The sequence below is a fragment of the Lissotriton vulgaris genome, chromosome 5, assembly GCF_964263255.1.
Source record: "Lissotriton vulgaris chromosome 5, aLisVul1.2, whole genome shotgun sequence".
NCBI classification, from domain to species: domain Eukaryota; kingdom Metazoa; phylum Chordata; class Amphibia; order Caudata; family Salamandridae; genus Lissotriton; species Lissotriton vulgaris.
Window position 1 is genome coordinate 1723185943 of NC_141693.1, and position 27970 is coordinate 1723213912.

Here is a 27970-nt window from a genome sequence, read left to right on the forward strand (position 1 = left end):
TTGTCTGTATGTGTTTGATGCAAAGTGCTCCAACACCGGTATGAGAGGTGCCATAAAACAAATAAAGGTAAGAAAACAGAAACCGGAGTAAACCTGTTATGCCAGCTGAGACTGGACGTATATAGTAACAATAGAACAATGTCTCAACCGGTATGTCATACAAGAGGACAGAATAACTTGTATCAATCACCAAGCACAGGAAGAGAACACGGGAGTCCAAGTAAGAGTGGAAGGGTTGTTATTTGCATATAGGAGCACAATGTACAACTAAATTGCAGTAACCATAACAACCAAATGTGCACTGGATGTGTTACAGTGAATAAACGGCGCAGTGACGAAAGTGATAAGGAGAACAACGTGAGGCGGCGATAACAAAATAGTGGATTAAACGAAAGCATTTACAATCTTAAAACATGATTTCATTATTAGCGAATTACCCTTAGGATGCCGCAAATAGCGTTGTCGAGTCGATGGCGTTTCGACCTCTGTTGGCTTGAGGTCATCATCAGGACGATGGTTACAAGATTGGTAGTGTGCTCTGGAGACACTCAAAGGGGCGAAGGCGGGTATGCCACTTGTGTGGGCGTCGCTGGGGAATGTCCGCTGGGGGGAGGAGGCAGCAGTGAATAGCTGAGGACGATAGCTTAGTGAGGTTCAAACTCCACGTCAAAAGAGGTGGCGAGGTGGGGTGATGGTGACCAGGTAGCGCTCTTTGAATAGATTAGGAGTCTGGCGGGAATTTGGACCGGACTGAACCACAAACGATCAGGGGAACCGGCGTGAATCTGGGGGAAGGGGTTTCAGGGATGAGTGAAGCGTATGCAAATAACCCTTCCACACTTACTTGGTCTCCCGTGTTCCCTTCCTGTCCTTGGTGATTGATACTCACATTATTCTGTCCCCTTGTATGATATACCGGTTGAGACATTGTTCTATTGTTACTATAAAACAAATAAAAACATGTGTGAGAGGGGCTGTGGAGAGATGAGGCACTGTTGGAGGGTAATAGTGAGGGACACATTGAAGAGCCCCCACAAAGATTGTCGTATCTTGGTGTGCAGTAAGTTCATCATTTACTCTCCTTTAAAAGCGAATTCAACTGAAAATATAATGACAAGTGTGTTGTAGAGTGCACCATTTTTTCTCATATTTCCTTAGGGCGAGAACCCTCCCAAAGCCTCCCTTTGTAGTGGTCAGGCTCACTCGTTTGACTTGCTATGCACCTGACTGGGGCTGTCTGACAAAATTTGACAGGGCTGCTTTGAGTTCCCAGTACTATTGATAAGGAACTATATGTTTCTATCTTTTATGGTATTATAAACCGAAATAAAGATTTTATGCATGAATGAGTTCCCAGTCTGGCCTTGACTAGCATCTTGGCTGTAAAGGAGAGAATGAGTTGTGTGTTTTCTGCGTAGGAGAGAATGTTGATGGTTTGAGAGCAGATGATGCTGGCTAGTCTGATCATGTATGGGTTGAAGAGGGGCAGGCCCAGGGAATGTAACCTCCGCGATTGAGGCGTACGAGGTGGGGGGTGCCAGGCTGACTGCCAGGGTATTTCTAGTCAGGAAAGAGCAGATCCATCGGGGTGAGTGTCTTTGAATTCCGATGTCATGTAGGCATTGGATGGGGTGGGAGACAGTGTCTAAAGCTGCGAAGAGGTCCATCCGGGCTGCGCCTTCTCCTCCATCCAGGGCCATGCTGATTTATTCTGTGGCGGTGATGAGGGCATTTTCGGTGCTGTGGTTGAGTAGCAAGGAATTTTTGATAGAGACTTCTGACCGCAGATTTCTCACCTTTTGAATTATGCACAGACTCCAGACTGTTCCAGAAAGTTGTTATCAATACATCTGTGCATTGATGCTGTTTTGCACTGAAAATGGCTTGCAGAGCCTATATAGGTGCAACTCCTGCCTGCTGACATAATTTCCTTAATTTCCACACCACCAGAGTGTATCCTGTGCTACCTCTCGTCTCTTTGAGACCCTTTCCACGATTTAAAATTCAATTTTCAGTGTGCAAGGGAAATGTCACCTCCCAAAACAACATGCTTTAAGCACTGAAAGGACTGTGGCAAATAAATGTCTATGGTAAATCCTCTTCAAATTTCCCTGGAGTGCCCAGGATCAGGTCACAAATCCAAGGTCTGCAGTGACTGCACATCAATAAAACCGAAGGCTAAACGAGACGACAAGGTGAAACTTTGCTTCACCAAACACCGGAAGACTCCGTGACATGACCGGTCTAAGTCTAAAGATTGGTCATAGTCCCGTTTGAGATCCAGAAGCTGTAGGAGTCGGTCCAGGGGTCGGACTTCATCTCAGTCAAAGTCGTTGGGTAGGTTGAAGAAAAAAGGCAAGAAATAAAAGCAGGATTCAGCCCCTTCCCACCACTCGCACACTCCTGTGAAGGAGCTGGCCAACACCGTACTTCTCCGTCTCGCTCCCAAAGTCAGTCTACTTCGGAGCCAATACCGCAACGTGTCACGACACAACTGGAGTTTCCAGGGCTACCTCCGGGCCATGCTTGTTTCACATACTTGACGAGACATCAATGCTGAAACATGGTCTCAGTTGTCCTCTCTGATGCCAAGACAGAGGCGATTCGGCATCATAGAGGCCCGACTCCATCCATTGGATCTGCTGCCTCCACAAACACAAACGCACACACTACAATCCCTGTTCTGCACGGATTTGGACAATGATGCGGGTGAGTTCCACTTGTCTTTTAACAAGGCACTTACGGATACCTTATTTGGGGCTTGCGCTAAACCTAGCTCTGGCCCACCAGTCAACTGCCAGATTACACAACACCACGACACAGCCAGAGTGACCGTGTGTTTTTATCTCCGCGCCCTGGCAGCTTGGTGGTGCAGGCATCTACAAGCAGAATTAACCCAAATACATTCCCAACTACTCCCCCTCCTCCCCATGGGAGTCAAGACACGTGGAGACGTTTGAAAAGAGAGAGTTCTCCTTCACAAGCTTAGCTCTTCGATCTGTAAATGGTACCTGCCTCCTGAGGCGCTATTCCCATGTCCTTTGGAAATTGCTCAAGTCCCTGCCAGGTGATTCTGAGGATCTCCGGCATGTCCTTGCCCAGGCAATACAAGATGGTCTGGACGCGGCCTAGTTCACAATTCATTATGGCTTGGACACCACTGATTCCTTCAGGCAGACCATTGGCACCAGTGTTGCCATTTGCCGCTGCGAGTTGCTAACTTTTCTGGTGATGACCAGTCATCCCTCATGGACATGCCTTTTGACAGGACTCGCCTGTTTGGGGACAAGGTCAACTCCCCTCTCAAGCAGTTCAAGAAGAGTAGGGCCATGGCACACTCCCTGAGTCTATCTGCCACACCTCGCTAACTACATCAGCCCTACCACTCCTTTAACAACTTCGGCAGAGTTGCCCCTATGCAACCTGCCAATCCAACCTCAACATGGTGCCCAGTAGTTTTGTAGTCGAGGTTGTGGTACACACCACCCTGTGGTCAAGGTCAATAGGCTGCCCAGTCCACAACCCCCCTCTTTACCCCACCTATCACACCTCTATGGAGTGCCCTTGGTGGAGCACAGCCAACAAGTGGAAGGCAGGATTCTTGCTCAGCTGACAGGACAGAACATCGGACAGGTAGGTATTGTCTGAAGAAGGGAACATCTTACTCTACATTTCCACTTCCACCATCCATGAAACTGCTTACAGTCTGTCTTTCGGGCAGTAAGTGCAAGTCCTTTTGCCCAGAGGGGATATCTAGAGGGTGCTGTACCAGAAGTAGATCGTGGCTGTTATTCCTGCTCTTTTCTGGGGCATAAGATGAATGAAGGCCATCTCATTTTAGAGCCGTGCCCTCTCAATATCCTTCTCTGGATGGAAATATTCCACTCACACTGGCCAGGGTCTTGGATGCTCTCAACTCTAGAGACTGGATGGTGGCTTTAGACCTGTAGGACACCTATTTCCCTATACCCGTCCTGCAGGCCCATCAGCGCTGTTTGCATTCCCAGTTCGCTGTCCTCCCATTTGGTCTTACCAGCGCCCCTGTTGGTCTTCACACAAGTGATGATGGTGGAAGCAGTACATCTGCGGAGGGCAGGAGTTCTAATCTTCACCTACCTCTACGACTGGCTGTTGAAAGCAGGCGTCCCCCAGGCAGATTGTCAATCACCTCTAGATGATGGCGAACCTACTGTCAGCTTTGGGGTTCACCATCAACATGCTGAAGCCGCACCTGAATCTTTCTCAGGCACTTCCCTTCATCAGAGCCATTCTGGAAACGTTTCAGTTTTATGTCTTTTTCCTGGGAAAGATAGTCCAGGACATTCAGGCCATGATCTCAATGAGCTCAGTTGTTAGTGCCCAGTGGAACACAAGTGGCAGTTCCACCCAGAGGTGGCACAGGCTCTCTTCCACAAATAAGGACAACCTTGAATTGTTCTGTCCCTCACTGCCAAGAACGTGCAATGTTCACACTACTGCACTTTGGATTTCACAAGGTGTCTCTCACTTTGAGAAATGTTCCACCTTGAGTGGAATTTGGGACTTCTGTATGCCTTTCTGCCAATACCACTCCTGTCCAGAGTCATCCTTGTGGCCCCAGATTGGGCACATAGAGTATGGTATCTAGAACTCCTGGGCTTGAGCATCTGTTCTACGATCAGGCTGGCCCTATAGGAGAATCTGTTGTGGCAGCAGCAGGGCTGGGTTCTGCACCCGGGCCTTCGCAATCTCCCTCTTCATGCTTGGAGATCGAGAGGCGACAGCTGAACACCTTCGAACTTCCTCCGTTGATGGCTGATTTAATCCTTTCAGCCATGTTTGGACTGTACCCATTAAGGTCCCAAGTCTAGAAATCTGCTCAGTGGTCACAACCAATTTTGTATGAGGGCTCTGCATCTGAGGGTCGAATGCAGCCTCTAAAGCAACTATGAACAATAAAGAATTTGCTAACCCCCACGTGAATAATTATGTAAAAAAAATTTGGAAAAACACAAACAAAGAAATTATCTTCTGCTTGTGCACGTATTTTATTTAAACCTGTTTCAATTTTTTACCAAGTTTCTTTTTATATTTTCATGGAAGAGAAAGGTACTTATGAACCACATTTATACATATATACAACTATTATACAACAAACATATATACAAATATAAACAGTTATTAAACAATCTTCTTTTTCAAGAGCTACGTTTTCACAAATATTGACTTTGTGAAATATTTCTCACTTATAATTACCACAAAATGAAACATGAAAAGGCAACCAAATTATTATAAGAAAGATCCAATATCAATTTTGAGGAAAAGATCAAAGCAATTGGTAATGCGATTAACAATAAATTCCTGTTCACTTTCTTTGAGTGCCTGCCGACGCGTTTCGAATCTGAGGTTAAGTAACAGATTCTCATCAGGGCTCTTTCATTGGGGGTAATCTTAAGTTGTGGGCAACGCGGTCCCGCGGGTCCAATACATGTAACGAAGCTAATGACTTCCTGGGTCCTTTTACTGTGACTGTGGACCTATAATGGTGTAGGCAGCGTGGGACCGTGATTCAGCGTCCTCCGCGGTGTTGGAGACAGCGTTTCAAATCGCGCTGTGCACCTTCCTCTCAATGACATTGAGAGGAAGGTGCACAGCGCGATTTGAAACGCTGTCTCCAACACCGCGGAGGACGCTGAATCACGGTCCCACGCGGCGGAATTAAAACAACAGAGGCGTGCGAGATCTGAGAAGATCAGAACACACACCCTGCAGTAAAAGAAAACAGCGCAGGATTTTGGAATCCCCGTGTGAGTGCGGAGGACACTTCCAACAACTTCAAAATAAAAAAGAAAAAAAAAACCCCACGCTGCCTACACCATTATAGGTCCACAGTCACAGTAAAAGGACCCAGGAAGTCATTAGCTTCGTTACATGTATTGGACCCGCGGGACCGCGTTGCCCACAACTTAAGATTACCCCCAATGAAAGAGCCCTGATGAGAATCTGTTACTTAACCTCAGATTCGAAACGCGTCGGCAGGCACTCAAAGAAAGTGAACAGGAATTTATTGTTAATCGCATTACCAATTGCTTTGATCTTTTCCTCAAAATTGATATTGGATCTTTCTTATAATAATTTGGTTGCCTTTTCATGTTTCATTTTGTGGTAATTATAAGTGAGAAATATTTCACAAAGTCAATATTTGTGAAAACGTAGCTCTTGAAAAAGAAGATTGTTTAATAACTGTTTATATTTGTATATATGTTTGTTGTATAATAGTTGTATATATGTATAAATGTGGTTCATAAGTACCTTTCTCTTCCATGAAAATATAAAAAGAAAGTTGGTAAAAAATTGAAACAGGTTTAAATAAAATACCTGCACAAGCAGAAGATAATTTCTTTGTTTGTGTTTTTCCAAAAATATTTTACATAATTATTCACGTGGGGGTTAGCAAATTCTTTATTGTTCATATTTCACTGGTCCAGCTTCCCCTGCATCCCAGGACCAAACTCCTTTTCTTTACTAAAGCAGCTGGCAGCAGCGTTGCCTATATGTGCTACGCACGTCCTTTTTGGAGCAAAAAAATAAAATAGGTTATTTGAATTATGAATCGTGCATGATACTTTGAAATGAATACACTTCTCAAATAGAGAGCCAATTGAGAGCATGTTTGGATGTAGTCCCATTCTGTTTATTATTAACCAAAGTCCTCACTTTTGCATTTTGAAGCTGTTGTATTATTTTTAAGAGAGTCTTCTTTACAGTGAAGTGCAAACTGTTTGCAAGGTCTGGGTGCACTGTTTGTAGATTTGAGAGGTAGGATAAGATTTTCTTAATACGTCTCGGTAGAAGCATATTGTAGGAAGCTGGCTTTTTATATAGTGTACCAAAAAGAAGTATACTGTGTAAAGAGTCCAGGTATCCCTTATGAGTGGACAGGGGCTTACAATAGCAATCCCAAGTTGCTCTGTCTATGGTAATGTGGTCAAGCAGCCTTAGACTTATCAGAAGAGTGTTAGACATCTGTTGCACTCAGAGTTAATAAATGAGGTAGATACTCAAAAAGGCGATCCACGCCAATTTAGAAAAATTACAGGTATTTTCATATATATGTTGGCACCAGAATAATTACGATCCGGTAAGTACACTTCGAGGTAGAAATACTTTGTTTTCAAAAGTCAAACACAAGAAAATCAGATTTGTCTGCCTGGAGAAAGAAGAAGGACAACAAAGAAGAGCCCGCAATGTGAGAACATGAGGATCAGCAGCTGACTTGGTGCCAACTCCGCCAGCCTGCCTGCTGTCCCCGACAATTGCATGGACCTGGCTCGTTCAGAAAACGATGTCACCTCCCAAAGCTGTGGTGGAATGACCCACGACTTCAACTAGAAAGCAACATCTCCCCTGGAGCAGAGGAGCTGCTTCCCTGCATGTTTGCAGGCACTAAGAAAACAAACACAAGAGCCTCTGCAGCATGACCAAGCTGGACAAAGCTCCCTGCACACGAGCCCCCCAACCCGAGTTGCAGTGACCCGACGGTGTCCTTGAGGCACAGAGACCCTCAAGAGCTGAGCCCCACCTTGGGTTTAGCCGGCCTGTACCTCCCCCACCCCCACCCCCACCTGAAGCCTCTTTCTGCAGTACAGCAGGAATCGCAAGAGCCTCACGATTACCGCAACCCGATGCCTGAAAGCACCGCTGCACCCACAGCCCGAGGAGAAGTGGACAAACGGTGCCCACAGGGTCCGGAGACCCTACACAGCTGAACCTCATTTGTGTTTGGCCATGATCACCCCCCAGTCCCTGCTTGCAGCCTGTCTTTGCCAGCAACCAAAAACTGTGAGTGACTCCCGTTGTGCGTCCCTGCTGGAGAAAGCAGCATTCCACATGAGCCCCGCAGCCTGAGTTCCAGTGGGCCAACCTATTTCTCTGCGTGCCCTGTGCCTCAAGGACAGAGCCCTCCTGTGGGTTCGCCCAAATTGGACTTGCAGCCTGTTTTGAACCAGACCATTCCCCATTGATTTAAACGGGGCACCCAACGCTGTAATGCACCTCTGCAGACGAACACCCCAGAGCTGAGCGAGATTATCTGTTGGTGCTAGCCTGAACCTTCCCCCATACTTGCCTTAAATCTAGAAGAACAGTCCCGTACGTCGCTGCTAAGTACATGTGCATTAATTATAATGGGGTGGCCCTGTGACCCTCAGAACCTGGGTTCCAGGTATATATATATCTAACAATGGTTCTGTTGGGAAGAAACAATTACTTTAAATGTCCTTATGACAGAAGGTATTTGCAATATTACTACAAAATTACAAATATCCAATTAAAAACTAAACGAACACACCATTCTTTGGATTTAATCCTGTATATTTCATTCTTTTATAAATCATTAGTTGTACAAATAACTCTGATATACATATATTTAGACGATTGTCCTAAAACAAAAAACAAACAATTAATTTGGAGAATCTGAAAATTATTATTCGTATAAGTGCCGCTTTTCGATCACTGTTTTGGAGTCAGAGGAACGTCTCTCTCTCCTTCAAGAATTCAATCGGGGATACGAATAATAATTTTCAGATTCTCCACCGGCTGCTGGATGAATCATATGCATAAACTGCATAGGATTTGGTGAAGAGAAAGACCTCGGAAGAGTGAATACCTTTGAGGAGTGAATATTGTCGGCCGACAGATCCTCCTTTCCCTGTCTTAGAAATAGACGCAGGTCGTGGATCGTGACAGGTTGTCCAGTCCTTCTGTAGTCCTGATTAAGACCCGAGCTGGTTGCGAAAAACAAGCACCGTAACATAGGGTCGAAACGTCGACCTAACAACATCCATCAGTCCCTACTTAGTTTCAACCACAATTAGAAAATTACAATAGGGTTGTAACCAATGTACAGTGAATTTTGGACTGGTTTTTAATTGTCGTAATGTATGTTTAGTTGTTGAATCACAGCAAATGTCACTTCCTTTTTTCACTTTCATGCACCTTAATCACGTGTAAATTAACTGTTTGTCTTTTGTTTTAGGACAATCGTCTAAATATATGTATATCAGAGTTATTTGTACAACTAATGATTTATAAAAGAATGAAATATACAGGATTAAATCCAAAGAATGGTGTGTTCGCTAAGTACATGTGGGCAGTAAATGTTTCTTTCCCACAGTACAACATTACCGCTTTACTGATGCACATGCCAATGTATTTGTGTATACTGCAAAACCTTGATACCTCACCAAATGTGTTTTATTTACCCAATGGATTTCTTGGTGTCGCTGTACTCTACCTGTATGCCATATTTGACTTTCCTCCCATAGAATACCATAACAGCCTCTGAAAATTGCATTGTCTCAACTTTTATTTTGATTAATTATTTTTATTAATATCAGGCATGATAAGTAGAAGAAAAAGGTGACATATACCGGTAGTAGTGACATATCAGCGAGATAGGGTAGGTACAGGTACATAAAGAGGTACAAGCCGGGCAATAGAGCAATCACAACATTGTGCCAACTTTTGAAAACTAAAAGTTTTTCTATCTCGAAACATACTTACCTAATTATAATGATTCTGGTGCCTCTATATATATAAAAAGATATGATATTTTTTTATAAATTGGTATGTATCTCCTGATTAAGTCATGTGCATAATTTATTAACGGTGTGTATTTTGCAGCTGTCTAATACTCCTTTCTGATAAGCCTAAGTTTGTTCAGCAACACTACCCCCTAGAAGAGCTCCTTGGGATTACCAGAGCAAGCCTCTATCCACTCATAAGGGATACCTGTACTCTTTGCACTCTATACCCCTTTTTGGTATACCACATAAAGAGGCAACTTTCTACAAGGGGTAGTAGCCAATGATCTACTGACCCCTATGGTGACCATGTGGGGAGTGGGCATCACCCTGTCCCAAACATCCCAATTTCACCACAACCTAGATGGTGAAATCCAAATGTTCACCTCCTATGCATTCAGAAACTCGTTTGTGGCAGCAGGCAGACCAGGACCAGGCAGCTAGCACGCCAGAGGACTAATAGGTTTCAGGGGGGTATCTCTAAGGTAACCCTGGGTGCAGGTACTAATAAATGCAGCACTGGAATCAGGGTGGGTTTATTAATATGAGGTGTTTGGTACCAAACACCATAGGTTTCAGTGAAACCATTCTGTAGCTAGGAAACTTGTTTTGACCAGTGCCCAGGGCATACCTTAAGATGGTTTCCCTGCTCACTTGTAATATCCAGCAGTGATCGTAGACGTTACAGGGGCATTTTTGCTCATGCAGATATGTCATCATATGTGCTTTTTTTTATACACATTTTATTAATTTTCTGTTTTCACCCAGTTAGTTACAACTTATTACAATTACAAACATTTTTTCTTCGCAATAAAGTCGCAGTGCAGACTGGGCTGGGGTCATTAAGCATACAAGGACATAGCATGTGCATCCAGAAGCCTGATTTTTCCAATCATGTCCACGTTTGCCATATAATTCCGTCTGCGTACAGTCCAAATTAGTCCATGTCCCAGAGCACTGCGGCATAACTGCTCTGCTCCACAATAGAGAAGATTGTGTATCACGTGAATGCAACTATCCCCTCCCTCCCTCCCTCCCCCAAAGTCGTCTGGCTCCATCCACTTATGAATTATTTGTCGAGGTGTTCTGCTAGCTACTCCCGGTTCCACTCAAGCATGCAAGATATATATACTGTACGGTGCGAGGTCTGCGTGGTATATAAATAAATATTAGCGTGAACTGGAAGAGGGGCTTGGCAGCAAAGCTGCCATTAGTTCCGAGTTACAGAGACAGGCAGCAGAGCCAGGGCCTTGAACGCTTCCAGAATACTATCCCAGTCTAGAGAGATAATCTTTTTGCGCAGTCCCCGGGCTTCCTCCAGGTGGATAGCAGCGCTCTCTGCGCACCCCCATCTCACCACTTCCCCATGCCAGCCATATAGGTGTGGGGGTGTGACCGATTTCCACCTCATTGTTATGGAGCATTTAGCCAGGAGCAAGGTTAAATCTATTAAGCGAAGCTGTACTGTCTGTCTTGGGGCGTCGTATCAGTCCTAAGAGGCAGACTGCGGCCGTGCCCGGGACAGGAATCCCCACCGCTGCTTCAATCAGAGCGATCACCTCCGACCAATAAGGTGTGAGTACAGGGCACTGCCACAGCATGTGTAGTAAGTCAGCTTTCGCTAATTTACATCTGGGGCAGCAGTGTTGTGTGGTCGGGAATATGCATTGCAGCCGGTGTGGAATAAGATACGCTCTATGTAAGACCATTTATTGAATGAATTTGAATTTGGTGTTACGGGGGATTTTGTTAGGGTATTATAGGGTCCTGCTCCAGTCTTTATCCATCAGATCTGTACCAAGGTCCGTGGACCATGTGTTGCGCAAATCCGTCAGTGGGATTCTAGTGTGACTAGTAATGCCTTTGTCAAGCCACTTAGAGAGATGGCGGCCCTCTCCCATTGGGTAGGTCATAAAGACCATTTCATGACGAGGGGTTTCTTCTCTATGGGGAGGGGCAATGCTTGTTTACATATTGCAGGACTACAGCATGTGTTAAATATAACGCGTCAGTGACTCCATTTCGTCTGACAAGGTTACCATGATCCATAAGTGTACCCTCATCAAATAGAGCGCCCACTGTGGCCACACCACCCTCTGTCCAGAGAAGCAGCCACCTTCTAGTGAGGAGGCCGGGGGGGGTAGGGATGCTGATGAGTGTTGTGGTGTCAGAATAAGGAAGGCAACTGCGCGTGTAATGTGTGGATTTTCTCCAGTACATGAGCGTTGTGCGCAGCAGCGTCAGGTTTGAGCCGGGGTCTTAGCCAGCAGTAAGAGCAATGTATGCAGGTGCCCTCGGTCTATGTCAGGGGGAGTATTGACGATTTCATGCAAGTTTCGCCCTGCCAACTAGTAGGAGAGCCATTGTAGTTGGCTCATGTAACAGTATGCATGAAAATCCGGGGCGCCTAGTCCTCCTTTATCGATGTCCAACTGCAGCTTGGTAGCCCCACTTTGCGTCGGCTGTTCCCCCAAATCAAGGGGGAGTGTGTAGTGTTCAGGGAGTTGAGAATCGGGGTCGGTATCACAACCGGTAGGTTGATAAAAAAGTATAGTAGACTGGGTAGGACTACCATTTTTTAAATCTCCACTCGGCCCATCACTGAGAGTAGTAGAGCGGACCAGAAGGGGACCTGTGAATGGAGATCCGGCATAGTTATTATTATTATTATTACTATTATAGTTCGGTACACCTGTATACCGAGGTATTTGAAAGTGTGTGCGCCGACAGTTAAGGAGTGAGAGCCGAACTGGATCGCCTCTGGGCGTTCCCCTTGGTGAAAAAAGAAAGCATAAGACTTGCTATCATTTATACTAAGACCTGAGAGCTGCGCAAAAGAAGCGAAGATGTCTGGAATGGGTGCAAGAGAAGTTAGGTCATCAGCATACAAAATAATATCGTCCGCATACGTGGAGATTGCGTGGGTTGTCTGTTCCTGATGTATTCCTATTTGCGCTGCTGATAGCCGCACCTTATAGGCCAACGGCTCCAAGGCCAGCACAAACAGCAGTTGGGACAAAGGGCAACCCTGACGGGTGCCTTTGCCAATCGGGTATTCCCGTGAGATGTGACTTCCAGTGCGAGCTCTCGCAGTGGGGTCTGTATATAGGAGTTTAACCCACTTCAGATAATCCGGAGGTATGCCGAATCTCTCTAGTATAGGAAACATGTAGTCCCCTCTGAGCATGTGGAATGCCTGTCTCAAATGCAGGGTGACACACCCTGCTTTACCCCTTTCCAGGGGGGTGGCTGCCATGACATGGTACAGTCTCCTAATATTAAGTGAAGTACTCCGCGCCGGCACAAACCCGCACTGGTCTGGGTGAATTAATTTATGTAGAAAAGGGAGTAGGCGGCCAGAAAGGATCTTACTTAGTATTTTATATTCGGTTGTGAATAAGGACAAAGGTCTAACCGCCGAGCGTCCTGGTTTGGGGAGGGACACTACCAATGCCTGCCTAGTGGTGGGGGCAGCGATCCTGTGTCCAGCGCGGTATTATACAAACGCTCTAACTGCAGTACCACGGAGTCTGAAAATTTTGCAAAGAATTCAGCCGGGAGGCCGTCCAAACCAGGAGCCTGTTCCGGGGCAGGCCTTTAATAGCCGCCTTGATTTCGGTCTTTGTGATCGGGCCAGAGAGAGCGTACTGCGCCGCCTTGGCCAGTTGTGGGAACGGTACATCCGCTAAAAAACAGTCAAGGGCTTCTTCCCCTAGCGGGAGGGCGCTTGGTTCAGAGTTTGGTAGTATTCGCAGAAGGCTGTGTTTGTCTTGTTGTGTGTCCACTGTGTCTCCATTCCTAGTGGTTAACTCATGTATCAGGGTGTATGGGGGTTCATCTCGGAGTATGAGTGCTAGCAGCGGGCCCGCCTTGTTGGCGTGTTTCACGTGCGTGTAGGCGGTGTAGTTAATGTGTCTTAAGTGTTTCAAGGAGCTCAGCGTGTTTTATTCGGGCGTCCTGCAAGAGTGCTCAGACGGTCCCGTTTTTGAAGGACTAACCCGGCATCCTAACAGACTCTAGTAAAACAATGAAATGTCCCGGTTTTTAAGGGAAGGTCTGGTGAACCTGCACATTGATCAGTGTTGTGCAGGTTCACATTTCAACCGGCCTTCTTAGAAACCAGGGACCCATGCCAATTTGTTTGGACTATATTGCTGTGCTGCCTCGCCTCATTCAAGCAGCACAGTAGGACTTAATGAGGTGTGAATAAGGGCTGCAGAGCTCTTACATCCAGCTGGGCCCACCAGCAGTCAGACCCCGAAGCTCTTCAAAGAAATAGGGGGGAATGTGAAAACAAAAATGTGTGTGTGTGTGTTGCCATGCCATGAGACTTAATAGGACATTTAGTCCTATGTCTATTTCCGTGCCTGTCCCGGTGTTTCATTCTGGAAATCTGGTCAAACTATCTAATTGCTAATGGTCTGTTGCAGGAAAATACCCCTTGTTGCTTGTGATGTCCTTTTAGCTTTAACAGGAGGTCCGCCCTATGACTCTTGGAGTCCACTTCTTTGTCCTTGGTACAAGAAGAGCAGGCCCAGTACTTCAGGGCTCTTCTTAAGTCGCAGACAGCTGGTTCTGTCCTCTTCTGATTATTTTCAGGTTCAGGAGTGTTCTGAAGTGGGTGCCTTGAGGTGTCACGTATATGCCTGGCATGAGTTACTGGATGGTAATGAACCCTGGGCGTATCTTAACTAATGGGGTAAAAGTTAATGGAGCAAACCCTTCCCATTTTGGGCATTTCCAAGATGGCAAATTTCTTCAGCCACACAAAACGTGGGCTTAAGGGCTGTGTATATGTGTGAGGAATGTACAGTAGTAATCCTAGCGATCTCCCACATCTAACACTAAAATGTAGTTTCCAACAGTCACTTTACCCACAATAAAACCAGAGACAGAAGTTAGGTTGAACAAAGGAAGAGTTTTCCAGCATCCAGTCACTGGATACACAACAATTATTTTGTCATCTTGTTTCCCTTCCTTTCAAGTGCACCCCCAGTGTTCTATTTAAAACCCAGTAGATCTGTCAAGTAAGATTTGATATTCAAGCAGGATTTGACACTGTAAAGTCAAAAAGGATGCTGAGAGCCTCGTTCTACATATTCTGTCTGGTACAAAGAAGTCCGCTCTGCCCATTCAGGTCAGCCTGTTCTTTGCTCCTTGGAATCACTTCGCACATTTTTCGCACCTATTCAAAGGCGGGCCAAAATATTGTATTGTAATTGCATTTATATAGCGCTTACTACCCTTATGAGGCGTCGAAATGCTTTTTTGGTGAGTAGCACACTACTACGGAACCCATAAATAGAGCAATGCAAATTTAGCCTCCAGCATTTTCAGGCAGGTAAAATGTAACTTTCTAAAAGTTACTGTTCTTTAATTTTTATTTAGTATCCGATATCACCATTGAATTGTTGTTTTTTTTAAAATAACTATTAAAAATAGTTGTTGCATTATTTTAACAACTATGCCTGCCATAGCAAAATATATTTTTGGAAAGCTAGTTGTTGTAAGGACATGTCAGCATTAAATTTCTACATGTCCAACTTTTCAATTCCATGCAGCCTGCCTTGTGGGTGACAATGCCTACAATGGGGTGACCTAATAATATTTAAAAGCAAGGTTCTGACCTGTCATAAGGGTTTATTTTGAGAGGTTGAATTGCAGTTTTTACAGTGCTGCAGTCCTTCTGCACTGGTGGCCCCGAAGCCATGTTTTACACTATCACTGTAGTTGGTGGAACAATAGATGCTGCACTCCACTAGTGACATTTAATTTACAGGCACTTGTGTACATTTTGTACCATGTACTAGGGACGTATAGTTAAGTTAAATATACCAATTATGAATATGTCACAACATGTTTAAATAGGGCTCACAGACACTTTACCACTGGGTAACATGGTTAAAGTGCACTGAGGTGCAAAGTCAGCAATAATATGAGGTCCAGTAAAAGGTGAAATATCTGGCGCCACCACGCAGAAAAGGAGACATTCCTACACAGATCCTGAAATCAATCTCCGTTCTGTGATCAGCAAAAGTGCAGTTCTCTTCGTGGGAGTGGATATTTCTGATGAGTTTAAACTCGTCAGCATAACTTTAAAAATGAATATTTTTAGGTGTAAATAGTATCGCCCCTTCAGCTGATTACGTTCTATTGGGTAATTGGATCTCACTTGCACTTGTTTAACTCGGGTCGCTCCAATTGCATGTTCCTTGTACTTAACAGATCTGCCAGCATTATTTTTAAAGTTCTGAAACTGAACGTCCCCAATTAGGTGGAAAACAAATTAATACCTTTCCGGTAGATGGAAACTCTTCGCAGCACAACTCATCTGCAATTGAAAACAATTAAGGCAACATACCCTTTACCATTAACCAATCCTTTTCAAGCTTGCCCCAAAGATTCCCTTTTATAATCATGCAAGACCTTTCATCACGTTCTCTTTGATGTAACTGACTGGCCTGCAAGTTGTTTGCACTCTTCTTTTGAAGCACTGTAATATCGTCTTGGATCATGTCTGTGGTATTGAAAACTCTAGAGACCAGGCTAGAACAGTGTTGTTAACTTCACATTCCAACAGCCTGTTAAGTAAAGTCTTATGGGTCTCAAAGGCTGATGTAAGATCTAACAAGATTAGGGCTCTATCTCTACTAGAGTCGGCCATCACACAGAGGTAATATAACAAACGATTCAGTACTTTGGGTAGAATGTATGCCTGGTGATCACTTGAGAGGTTATTATTCTCAACAAAGGTTTAACATTGTCTTTTAAGAGTTTTGAAGAATAGGGCAAGTTGGATTTTGACTTAAAATCACCATTGTCGTTATAATTGTGATTTGTATTTTTCCAACAGAGTGAAAACTGCTTCCATAAAACATAAGGCGACAGACTACCCCAAATGTTAATTACATATTTATTTCATAAGTAATGGTGGAAATAATATCAGAAAGCAGAAAATGTTGTTTATGAATATTTGCAAAACAGATGGCTATCAAAGGAATATTTTTAGGGGGGGTTTGGAGCTTTTTATGTAATTGGTTGTGCGTCGAAATAAACAAAAATGTTGATCCTTAAATTTCAGTACTCGGAGTATAGACTCAGACTGTGGAACTCCATGCATGTACTAACTGTAATTCAAATTGTTGCTGTTTCTGTGACATGTCTCTCATTCCCATATGTCAGTGCAACAAGATGAATTTATATTTTCATTTTTTGTTTTGTATAGTCTATATTCCGTTGGTGGTTTTAACAGGTCTTAATTGGTTTTCTTTAATAGCCATTCGAAATTGACTGACCATTATCTTTTTTATCAATATTCTGAACAATTTCCACCAGAATAGTTTTTTAACTGCCTCCTTTTCATTATGCTACGTGTACATGTATTAGTGATCTGTTAGGCTCTACAATGTAGTTTCCGATGGGGACATCTCAACAACAAGGGTATTTGGAGATCTAACTACAATCTTGTTTCTCTGCAGGATATTCATCACGGTAATGGCACCCAACAAGCCTTTTACAGCAATCCCAATGTGCTCTACATCTCACTACATCGCTATGACAATGGCAACTTTTTCCCAGGCAGTGGAGCACCAGAAGAGGTGAGCCATACCCCTATGCATTTCTATGGATATTTTTTTGTCATTGATTGATATCCTACAAGGTATTCTTGTCCTTTGTGACATGTTTTGAAATCCAGTTCTTCAGATATGCTGCATACATTGTTTCCCCACATACTGGTTCTAGATATTCTTACATGTTTACACTCGAAAAGGGACATTATATGTATCCAAACCCAGTATCTGTGCTGGCAGCTCACAACAGTGTATTATCTCCTGAAGGACGTCCCTTTATTGTTTCCTTAATCCACATCTCTTCCTCCTGTATATGATCCTGCTGGTGGCCCTCTCAAATTAGAATTGGAATCCCTGCAGTTCAAAGACCATCACTGAGCAGCCTACAGATTCAGAGTGTGCACTAACCACTCTGTTTGACCTCATTAGTCTTTTGGTCATGAACAGTCCTCATGTACAAAAGCTGGAACATGTACTGAAAAATATGGACACCCATTATTGGCTTTTTAATCAACTCACAAGTGACCTGGACCTTAAGTGGAATGAGGCGAGCAACGGCGGACCGCAGTAGCCGCACTTCCTTCCTGTACCCCTCTTCTAAATTATCTACACCTTATGAGAGTTGGTGTGCACGTGCAACTCCTGCACCTGCTGTTGTTAGGTGCCAACTGCCATGCAGAATAGGAACTGAACAAACTTGGAGTAGTGCATGCCCAAAACGTTTTTTCAATAAGTCAGGTTGACTTGTTTCTTTACCTCAAGTAATCCTTTATTTTCAATGTCAACCAACAACATGAGCTCCAGCTAACTTGTTTTGTTCATTAAAGAATGAACGTCTTCAGGGCTGAAAGTTACAATACATAACTAACATAAATAAATATACATATATAGTGTGACTCAACATGATACAATGTTAAACAACAGATACTAGTGGTGAAAAAACACACAAAAATAGACAAAAGATCGATTTGTTGTGTCCCAAAGTGAGTGCATTATGAGCAGTTAGCTCCACTGGACTAACAAGATTTCTGATATATACAATGTTTGTGGCACTGAGTCCATCTAGGTCGGACACACTTAAGGATAGTAAATCTTGGAGGACAGGTAAACCCTTTCGATGTTATAGATACTCTGGTTATAGTCACATCATTGCCCACAATGAATAATAGTTGGCCATCGTTTCTAGTTACAGTTTCACAAACATTGTATATACCAGAAATCTTGTTAGTCCAGTGGAGCTAACTGCTTATAATGCACTCACCTTGGGACACAACAAGGTGATCTTTTGTCTATTTTCGTGTGTTTTTATTTTTGTTTTTTTTCACCACTAGTATCTGTTGTTGTTTAACATTGTATCACGTTGAGTCACACTATATATGTATGTTTATTTGTTATTTATGTATTTTAACTTTCAGCCCTGAAGAAGTTCATTCTTTAATGAACGAAACGCGTTGGCTGGAGCTCATGTTGTTGGATGACATTAAAAATAAAGGATTACTTGATGTAAAGCATCAAGTCAACCTGAATTATTGAAAAAACTTTTTGGGTAGTGCACCACTCCAAGTTTGTTTTGGATCTTGAGTAATTAGTGCTCCTGTGCATTCTCTGAATCCAGAAACCGTGTGCATTGACCCACTTCAAGCTGATAAACACACACTGAGCAATTGCTACCCCTTGTACCTGGAGTACCTCTTATGCCTCTTTGTGCATATACCCTAGAGCACTGTAACCAGAGTTACTGATACCCTTATGCACTCTGAGACCCACACCCTGAGTGCTGATCTCTCTCTCGAAAACATCACCATCAAGTGTGGTTGTGTTTGTGAGGCTTGAGGCCATTGTACCCTTGCATTATTTGTACCTTGTTTAAAGACTTGAGGCCTAATTACGATGTTGGGCGTACCATATTGCTTTGGAACAACCCACCCTTAAGTTGGCAGTTCCTACCTGATTATTTGGAGCCGACCACCCACAGGGCAGTTGGAACTATCAATTTTTCAATGGAAGCTTGTGCGGCGGTCGGACTGGGGGCATCTAGGTAATTCTGTGGTGCTGAACATTTGACGAATGTGTGACAATAAGGCAGCACCACCCACCTGATCCGCATGTGTTTTGATAAAAAAACAGCAGTGGAAAATCTACTGAGGATGAAAAGAAGACAGGTGAGAGAAATAGGCCTGACAAGAGTGCATGGAGTGCGTGCACGATATAGCAGCAGAGCTAAAAACATAGAGAAGTAGCCCTGACAAAAGCCCCAGACCCACATGGGCTCCTAGCGAGGGCCGAAACATGTTGGCACTTTGAAAAGGGTACAACTGAACAATCATATTCAGTAAAACCCAACAAATTCACCTTTTCATACATACCCCAGGTACCCTCAGAATAAAACATAGCATTTAGGTATACCCAGAGGTATTTTTAAACATCACTCATCTGTATCCCTGCTTGTCCCGTATCACTTTATCTAAGAACTCCCATTCCATCTATGATTGAGTCCCCCCAGGTGGTATGTTACCCAGGTGTGGATAGGCACCGATGATGAAGCATGTCACGATAAGTGAGTGAGGCATCTACTCCAATATCTTTGGATACCATACCATTGAAGCAAAAGCGGAGGGAGTTCATCACATCCTAACAGAGTATATTTTTTTTAGAAATCAAATCCTGAGTTCCGAAGGAGAATTCTCAAGGCAGCGGTTGCTCATATGTGTTAAGACTACGAACGTGAGACTGCAACTGTTTTGCTCTTTTCTCACTCTCTATTGTGAAAAAGAGCGACACCGATGTGCCATTGGTGTCAGTCCTACCGACATCATAAACAGCCCCTAAATTTGTCTGTGATACCAGACCATACTCTATACCCTTTCATTGCTATTGATTTCATCAGTGTAGATGTGACAAAACCCACTCCCTGCACCCCTCTGCACACACATTCTAGTTCTTGTCTCAATGCCCGCAATCTTAACAGGAACATGCAGCATGCTCATTCTCATGGTAAGAGAATTGGCTTTATATTTTACTGATTTCTCCAATTAATGTCACACCCTATGACTCAGAAACCATTTATTTGTCATTCTGTTACCAACCCCCCCTCCCATAGCCATAAAGATTCTTGATATCTGACAAAAAAAGTATGTAAGACAATAGCAAAATTTCTGAACCACATATATATATATATTTTTTTTTTAACCTCGCACTACAGCCAGCTTTGAGTTTCCACAGCTACCCACCCACATGCACCTCTTTTTCCACAGTTTTGGATTATGCGTGCCTTCCAGATCTTAAAGACTAATGCCACCCACCTCCGGATATGGAGTAAGCTCTGAACACAAAAAGCACATAGAAACAAGCCATCTGATTGCGCACTGCAACTCTTGACTTGGCAGATCATCTATTTACTGGGATCTATCTCCACCCTCAAACCTCAAACAAAGCAATGTCCACTCTATTCTCACTTGCCCCATGCATCACTTAAACCTGTCCAACCAGAACATCCTTAAAGATTCTAGGGGTACTTGCGCTCAACTGTTTTTGTGTTTCTCTCATGCAGACCATTTAAACTTAAAAGTGCTTTAGCAGACTTAGTAGATAGATAGCCCAAATATACAGAAGAATGGTTGCCCCAGTATTGAAACTTTCATAGATTCCCATGCTTTTGTATCATTCCCCGTCGTCGGAATGGGAGCCGCGGTAACAAAAATACCATAGCAGTAGGTACAAAAGGGAAAGAAAAAGGCCTATGCCTCATTCCCGTTTGTAGCATATCACCCTCTTTTTGTAAAAGAGACCAAACTTAGGCATCAGCCAATCAGAAGTGCCTCACCCCTTAGAACCCTCCTGAAGGAACCTCAGAGCCTCAGATTTTCTACCGCACATTGTGCTTAGGGAGTCTCCTTTGAGCTCTGCTCAACTTCTACTCTTCAGAGAGTTTCTTCAAGGTTTTTTCTTCAGATTCTTTTCAGAGTCACTTCAGATTGTTAGCTGCCTTCCAGAATGTCTGACAAGGAGAAGAAGAAGGCCCTTTTCAAGCCATGTTCCACCTGTGGCAAGAAAAGGCTGCATCTATTGCCTCTATCCTGACCACAAGGCTGCGGACTGTAAGATCTGTCGCACTTTTTCAACCAAGACCCTCCGGGCCGTGAGGGTAGGCTTCTGACATGGCTCCAGAAGTTGAAATCCAGGAAGGATACTGTCTCCAGTGACAGTGAGGAGTCGGCATCGGCATCTTCCTCAAGAAGGTCAGTGAAAAGGGGTAGGGGTTCCCCTTCTCCTTCTGTGGAGTGTCCTTCTAAGGCCTCAAAAAAGACCCCCAGTCAGTCTGAGAACCAGGGTCCAAGCAAATCTCCTCACCGAGGTGAAAAGGAAAGGGTGGGACCATCTACGCCTTCCAAGGGTGCAAAGACTCACCCAGCCTTCAAGAAACCCTCTTCCCAATCTTCTGAGAGGAGTTCCAAGTCCTCGACTACTAAGGCGTCGACGGCGGAGTTTCCGTCGATGAAGAAATTGAAGATGAAATTAAAATTGGTTTTGTTGACTAGCTCGTCGATGGGGGATTCGTCGACGAAGGGATCGTCGTCGAAGAAGGAAGCGTCAACGGCAGGTTCATCAGCGTCGACGGGAGGTTTGCCGACGACGACGTAGGCGTCGACGAGTACCACAGCTTCGACGACAAGAGTGACAGCGTCAACGACGACAATGACGAGAGCATCGACAACGGCGACTTTAACGACGACGACAGCTGGATCGTCGACAGTTTCATCGTCGACTACGTCGACAACACCAATCTCGTCGACGTGTGTGCAACCATCGTCGACGGGACCGTCGACGATATTGTCATCTGAAAAAAGGATTACAATTTCAGTGACAAGAATAACGACGGAGATGACATCTCCTAGGAGAGTGACCCCCTTGCCACCAGCTTTGCTCTTTGAGGAAGGGAAGCCGCATGAGGATGACCAGGACACATATGGCTATGCAATAGACCCTCTCAACTTCTGGTCAAATGTCAAGAGACAGACTCTGAAGGGGGTTATGACCAGGAGGATGGTGGACATCATCAGGTGGCCCAGTCACAACATTATTCTGGGCAGGATATGGTTACAGTACCATCTTCATTCCTTCAGGACCTGCATAAGATGCTGTAGGACTACAAATCTAAGGCTATTAGGCCAATTCTGGTTCTGGCAGCGCCTGCAATGCCTGTCTTGGTTTCTGCCTCAACTGCTACTCCTGGATTACCTGCTCAGGTGTCCCCTCAGCCTCAGTCATCTTTTCCGCAAGATCCTTCCAGGCTGGCAGATGCCCTTGATGATTCCTCGGATGAGGGTCAAAATTCGGATCATGACTCTGTACATACGACTGAATGGGATGAATACATCATTCTGGATCCTTCATCTCCAGTTCCGGATCCAGTAGATTCCCCGCCAGTGGACATAGGAGATTTCCATCAGCTGATGGAAAGAGCAGCTGGCAGGTTCAAATTGGCCATGCCTGCGGTGGCCACGGATTGTTTCTTGTACGACTTCAAGGAAACCTTCAGGAAGACAACAAGGTCCATACCTATTGTAGATCATCTGTGGAAGGAAGGCCTGAAGGCTATGAAGAACCCAGCGACGGTGGTCCCTGTGCTACCGCGTCTGGATAAGAAATACAGAGCACCCGACGATGGGCCGGCAGCCTTAAATGGCCATCCCAAATCAGACTCCGTGATTTTGCGAGCAGCGCAGAGGAAATCCCGCAACCCCTCCGCTCCCTTAACAACTCCTCCGGACAAGGAAGGGCGGAGATTGGATAATGCTGGGAAAAGATTCTCGTCGATGGCGAGTCTTCTGATGCGAGCTGCCAATGCCCTGGCGATTTTGGGTAGATACGACCGCCAAATTTGGTGTGATGTTGCTCCGTTCCTGGACGAGCTACCTCCAGAATCAACATCAGAGGCAAAAAAGATCTTGCAGGAGGGAGAGGCGACGTCAATGGAGATCATTGACTGTGCCATGGACATTGCAACGACAGCGTTTCGTTCCTTGGCTGGGGCGGCAGTCCTCTGTCGCCAGGGGTGGCTGAAGGCTACCTGGTTTCGACCGGAGATTCAAAACAAAGTCCTGAATCTTCCCTTTGATGGGGAAGCATTATTTGAAAAGCTAATCGATGATACTCTTCAGGAGATCAAAAAGGACTCGTTAACTGCCATATCCTTGGGTACCCTTCAATACCGCAAGTCTCCTTTTAAGGGTTCCAGAGGCAGAGGTAATAACTACAGAGGATCCTATCAACAGCAGCGTTAATCATCCACGGGCTCAGGTTCCCAGCAGTACCGCCAGCCTTATCAACGGAGACAACAGAGACAAGGCCAATCTTCTAACTACTCCAGGCCTTACAATAAGGGGAAACAGGCTAGCCGAGGACTGGATTCGTCCAAGCACCAATAGCGGCCTCCTGGCTCTTCCTACTGGACCCTCCTCCAAGAAGTCATCAGTTGGAGGCAAGGTAACCAAATACCTTCAGGTCTGGTCCAAAATAACATCGGACCGTTGGGTGCTCAACATCATTCGGAAAGGACATACCTTGGAATTTACGCAAGTCCCTCCACCCAAGCCCCCGGCAGCCATTCCATCGAAACACCTACGGCTCGAAGTCCAACAGATGCTCCGAAAGGGAGCGATAGAGCCGGTCCCCTCCAATCAAAAGGGAAAAGGATTCTATTCCAGGTTCTTATTGGTAAAGAAGACGCTGGAGAAATGGCGCCCCATTTTAGATCTCAGGGAGCTCAACACCTATCTCATCTCCCTGTCCTTCCTGATGGTCTCTCTCCAAGACATCTTGCGGCACATCAGTCCGGGGGATTTCATGCCACGCTCGATCTCGAGGACGCGTACTTCCATGTCCCGATTCACCCAGCACACAGAAGGTTTTTACGATTCACAGTAGCCAAGAGCCACTTTCAATTCAGGGGTTTACCCTTTGGTCTTCGCTCAGCCCCGAGGATTTTTACAAAGGGGCTGGCGCCTGTAGCGGCATTCCTATGAAGAAACCATTTTCAAGTCTTCCCCTACCTGGATGATTAGTTGCTGAAGGCCCCGTCCACGGACGCAGCGCGGGACGCTGTTCGGGCCTGTACAAACTTGTTTAAAAATCTGGGACTCACTTTAAACAAGGAAAAGTCATCCCTAGTCCTGTCCAGAAAAGCGCGTTTCTTGGGAGCCATCCTGGATTCAAAGCTCTCGAAAGCCTTTCCGACCCTGGAAAGGAAGGAGAAACTACAAGCCTTGGCTCGGGACTTACAAGAAAGAAGGTGTCTTTCAGTACGCCGCTACAAATCTCTCCTGGGGGTAATTTCATCATGTATTCCCCTGATTCCTCACTGCAGACTGAGGATTCGTCCTCTACAGGAGCAACTAGACAACCAATGGAAACAGGTTCACGGATCGTTCGAGGACAAGGTGACCATCACCCCAATGATGAGGGAAGTGGCCTTATGGTGGGCAGATCAACACAACTTGTCCCAAGGTCTATCCTTCGTAAACAACCCGTCTCCTCAAGTAGTAACAACGGACGCGTCATTGGAGGGTTGGGGAGCAGTGATGTAAGACCTACATGTCAGCGGTCATTGGTCTCCTCAGGAGCAACGGCTCCACATCAACCTTTTGGAGCTAAGATCAATAAGATCCCCGCTTAGGAGGTTTGCAAGTGCTTATCAGGACGGACAACACCACGGCCATGCACTACGTGAACAAGGAAGGAGGAACCAGATCTCGTCGTTGTCGCGGGAAGCTCAACAGATCTGGGAATGGGCGATATTTCAGGGAATATCGCTAAAGGCGGAACACTTTCCATGAGTTTTAAATGAGAACGCCAACAGACTGAGCAGGTCATCCTCAGTCAGCCACAAGTGGGAATTGAACCAGCGAGTTCTGGAAGAGGTCTTCAGCCAGTGCGGCAGACCGGAGGTGGATCTCTTTGCCACACCGACCAACAAGAAATGCCTGTCTTACGCAAGCAGATTTCACCACTGAGGGTCACTGGGGAATGGGCTTTCGATAGCCTGGTCAAGGACATTTGTCTACACCTTTCCCCCCATCCCTCTGATCCCACGGCTCATCAGGAAGATCAAAGTGGAGCCATGCAGGATGATCTTGATAGCCCCTGCTTGACCGAGACAGTTCTGGTACACGGAACTCCATCTGTTGTCGCAAGTTCCTCCTCTTCCTTTGAGGATTATACCAGATCTCCTCACAATGTCCGAAGGACAAGTTTGGCACCCAGATCCACAGTCATTACACCTGACAGCGTGGCTCCTGAGCAGCGAGAGATCTCTTTTACAAAAAGAGGGCGATATGCTACAAAAGGGAATGAGGCCTAGGCCTTTTTCTTTCTCTTTTGTACTTACTGCTATGGTATTTTTGTTACCGAGACTCCCATTCCGACGACGGGGAATGATACAAAAGCATGGGAATCTATGAAAGATATCAATACTGGGGAACCAAAGTTACAGGTAAGTAACTTGTTTTCTTACAATGTCATGAAATTAGGAAATGTGTTTTATTGGTATTATATTAAAGTATAGAATGCGAAAAATGTTAAGGTAAGATTTTTGTTTATGTGCAAGCACAGGAGAACAATATTAGTCCATGGCACTACAACAGAGGAAGCCTCTTGGTTACACTGGTATGTTGAGGCTATTAATGATTGCATTGATTTAGCGTGTATAGTTCGGATTTTAAAATGCATAGAGAGAATAATATATCTGAAAGAGACACGTTAGTGATAGATTCCTTACCTTAGAATATCCCCAGGCGTCAGACTGGATCCGGAAATTTTTGCGTAGCAGTACCCTTGCGCGTCTGTAGGCGTCTTGGGCGCCGTGATGACGTCGTCGGAGTACTTAGACGCCGCCTCCGCGTGCTGACGTCAGTTCTTCTTTTTTCCGCACCAGCAGCGCAGATCCGGAAAAAGTCATACCTTAGTCACTTTTTGACTAAACTTTCTTTATCTCTTTTGATCATTTTTCTTGATTATTGCGACTCCGGACGGTGCCGATAGGGATGCCAGGTTTCAAGCCTTGTGAGGATTGCGACCGACTATTGTCGGTCACCGACCCTCACCGTCGGTGTCTCCACTGCCTCGGCGTCGACCACGACGATTAGACCTACTCCGACTGCCGGGCCCTGACGTCAAAAGCTAGGCGGGAGCGGTCCCGCAAGCGACTCGAACTCCGGCAGTCGGCCCGCGCCGCGAGAGGTCCCGGTCCCAACGGAGGTCGAGGGACAGGTCGCGGGGTAGGAGCCATCACAGCTCCGGGAGTCGACACCACTCCTCCGGGTCGAAGGCGTCATCAGGTAAGCACAAGAAGTTGAAGAGGCGGTCATAGCTCTTCCGACACCCCCCCCCCCCCCCCCCCCCCCCCCCTCCCCGGAGGCTCGCGCGACGCGGCCGGGGGTTCGGGTGACACCGCCCACGCGCCTCCGTCTGAGTCGTGGGCGTCCCGGCCTGCCCCACACCCTCCGGTTCCTGGGCAGAACGCGACGCCAGGGAAGATCGAGCGCTTCCTCATGGCCATGAGGTCCCTCTCTTCCCCGACAGGCTCCGCGGCGCCTTCGGGCCCAGCGGACCCGTATGGGGGCCCTAGCGGGTCGGGTGCTTCGGCCCCGGTGGCGCCGCAGGGCCCCACTGGTTCCGCTTCGGGATCCAGATCATCGCCGGTTGACCGGACGACCTCACCGGCTCCGATCCCTCAGGTGTCACCTCCGGCGCCGTCTTCGATGCCTCCCTCGCTCCGCCACTTTCGACGCCGCTTGGGGAGTTTACCTTCTATGAACCGGCCCCATCCTTTGACAACCCTGATTATCAGGAGATGGGTGATGAGGAGTATTGGTAAGGGTCTGAGGACCCTCTGACACGGGAGTGTCAGTCCCAAGAGGACTGGACAGGTGGACTTGGGAATGCCAGTGCTCTGGACACCTTGCCAGACACTGGCTTTGTCTCACGTCCTACCGTGGCTACGGAGGAGTGTGCGAACTACAGTGTGATGTTGACGCGGGAGGGCAAGGCCTTGGGCCTTGAGCTCCCCGTCGCAGCCGTGAGGACTAACCTCCTCACTGAGGTCCTTAAACCGCAGTCAAGCTCGGCTGAGCCTCTGCTGCCGTTTAATGAGGCCTTGACTGACGTTCTTTTGGGCACTTGGTCCAGGCCCGCTACGGGTTCGCCCGTAGATAGGAACGTGGCAAGACGCCACCGCCCGTTTCCTGTCCACCCACCCCACCCCTGGTCATCCAGGCTTCGAATTCCCAGACAGCATTCCTGTCGGCTCCGCCGGACAGGGAATCCAAGAGGTATGAGCAGTACTGCAAAAAGGTATTCTCCTGCCTGCATTCTTCCAACACTGCATGCCTCTTGGGCCCCTACACCCACTCTCTGTGGGACACGGTCGCAGAATTGCTGCCAGAGTGTCCGTTGGAGGTACGGGCCAAAATCGGCCAAGCCCTTGTGGAAGGCCGGGTTGCAGCAAAATATTCTATCCAGTGTGGGCTGGATACCACCGACTCACTAGGCAGAGCGATGGCAACGACGGTGAGGATTCGTCGCCACGCCTGGTTGAGGTCCGCCAACTTTTCGGCCGATGTCCAGAATACACTCATGGACATGCCGTTTGATGGCCGTCGCCTTTTCGGCGACAAGGCAGACCGCGCGCGAGAGCGCTTTAAGGACTCCAGGGCTACGGACAAGTCCTTGGGCCTCGCGTCCCCGCGCCAGCAAACGGGTGCCTTTCGCTCCTTTCGTGGCCAAGGAAGGAGCGCCCCCACACGTGCTGCCAGCCACGCATAACGTCCAACGCAGTGG

At 46.1% G+C, this 27970-nt stretch overlaps 1 protein-coding gene across 18 annotated transcripts in view; it reads left to right on the forward strand.

The window, feature by feature from the left end:
• The window catches only part of HDAC5 (histone deacetylase 5), a 1827433-nt gene that overhangs the window by 1521031 nt on the left and 278432 nt on the right, over positions 1–27970 (forward strand). For all 18 annotated transcript variants that reach the window (XM_086923942.1, XM_086923931.1, XM_086923932.1 and 15 more), the window contains one exon: positions 17042–17161. In XM_086923942.1, coding sequence (XP_086780068.1) covers positions 17042–17161 — 120 coding nt within the window. The remainder of the gene's footprint in view (positions 1–17041; positions 17162–27970) is intronic.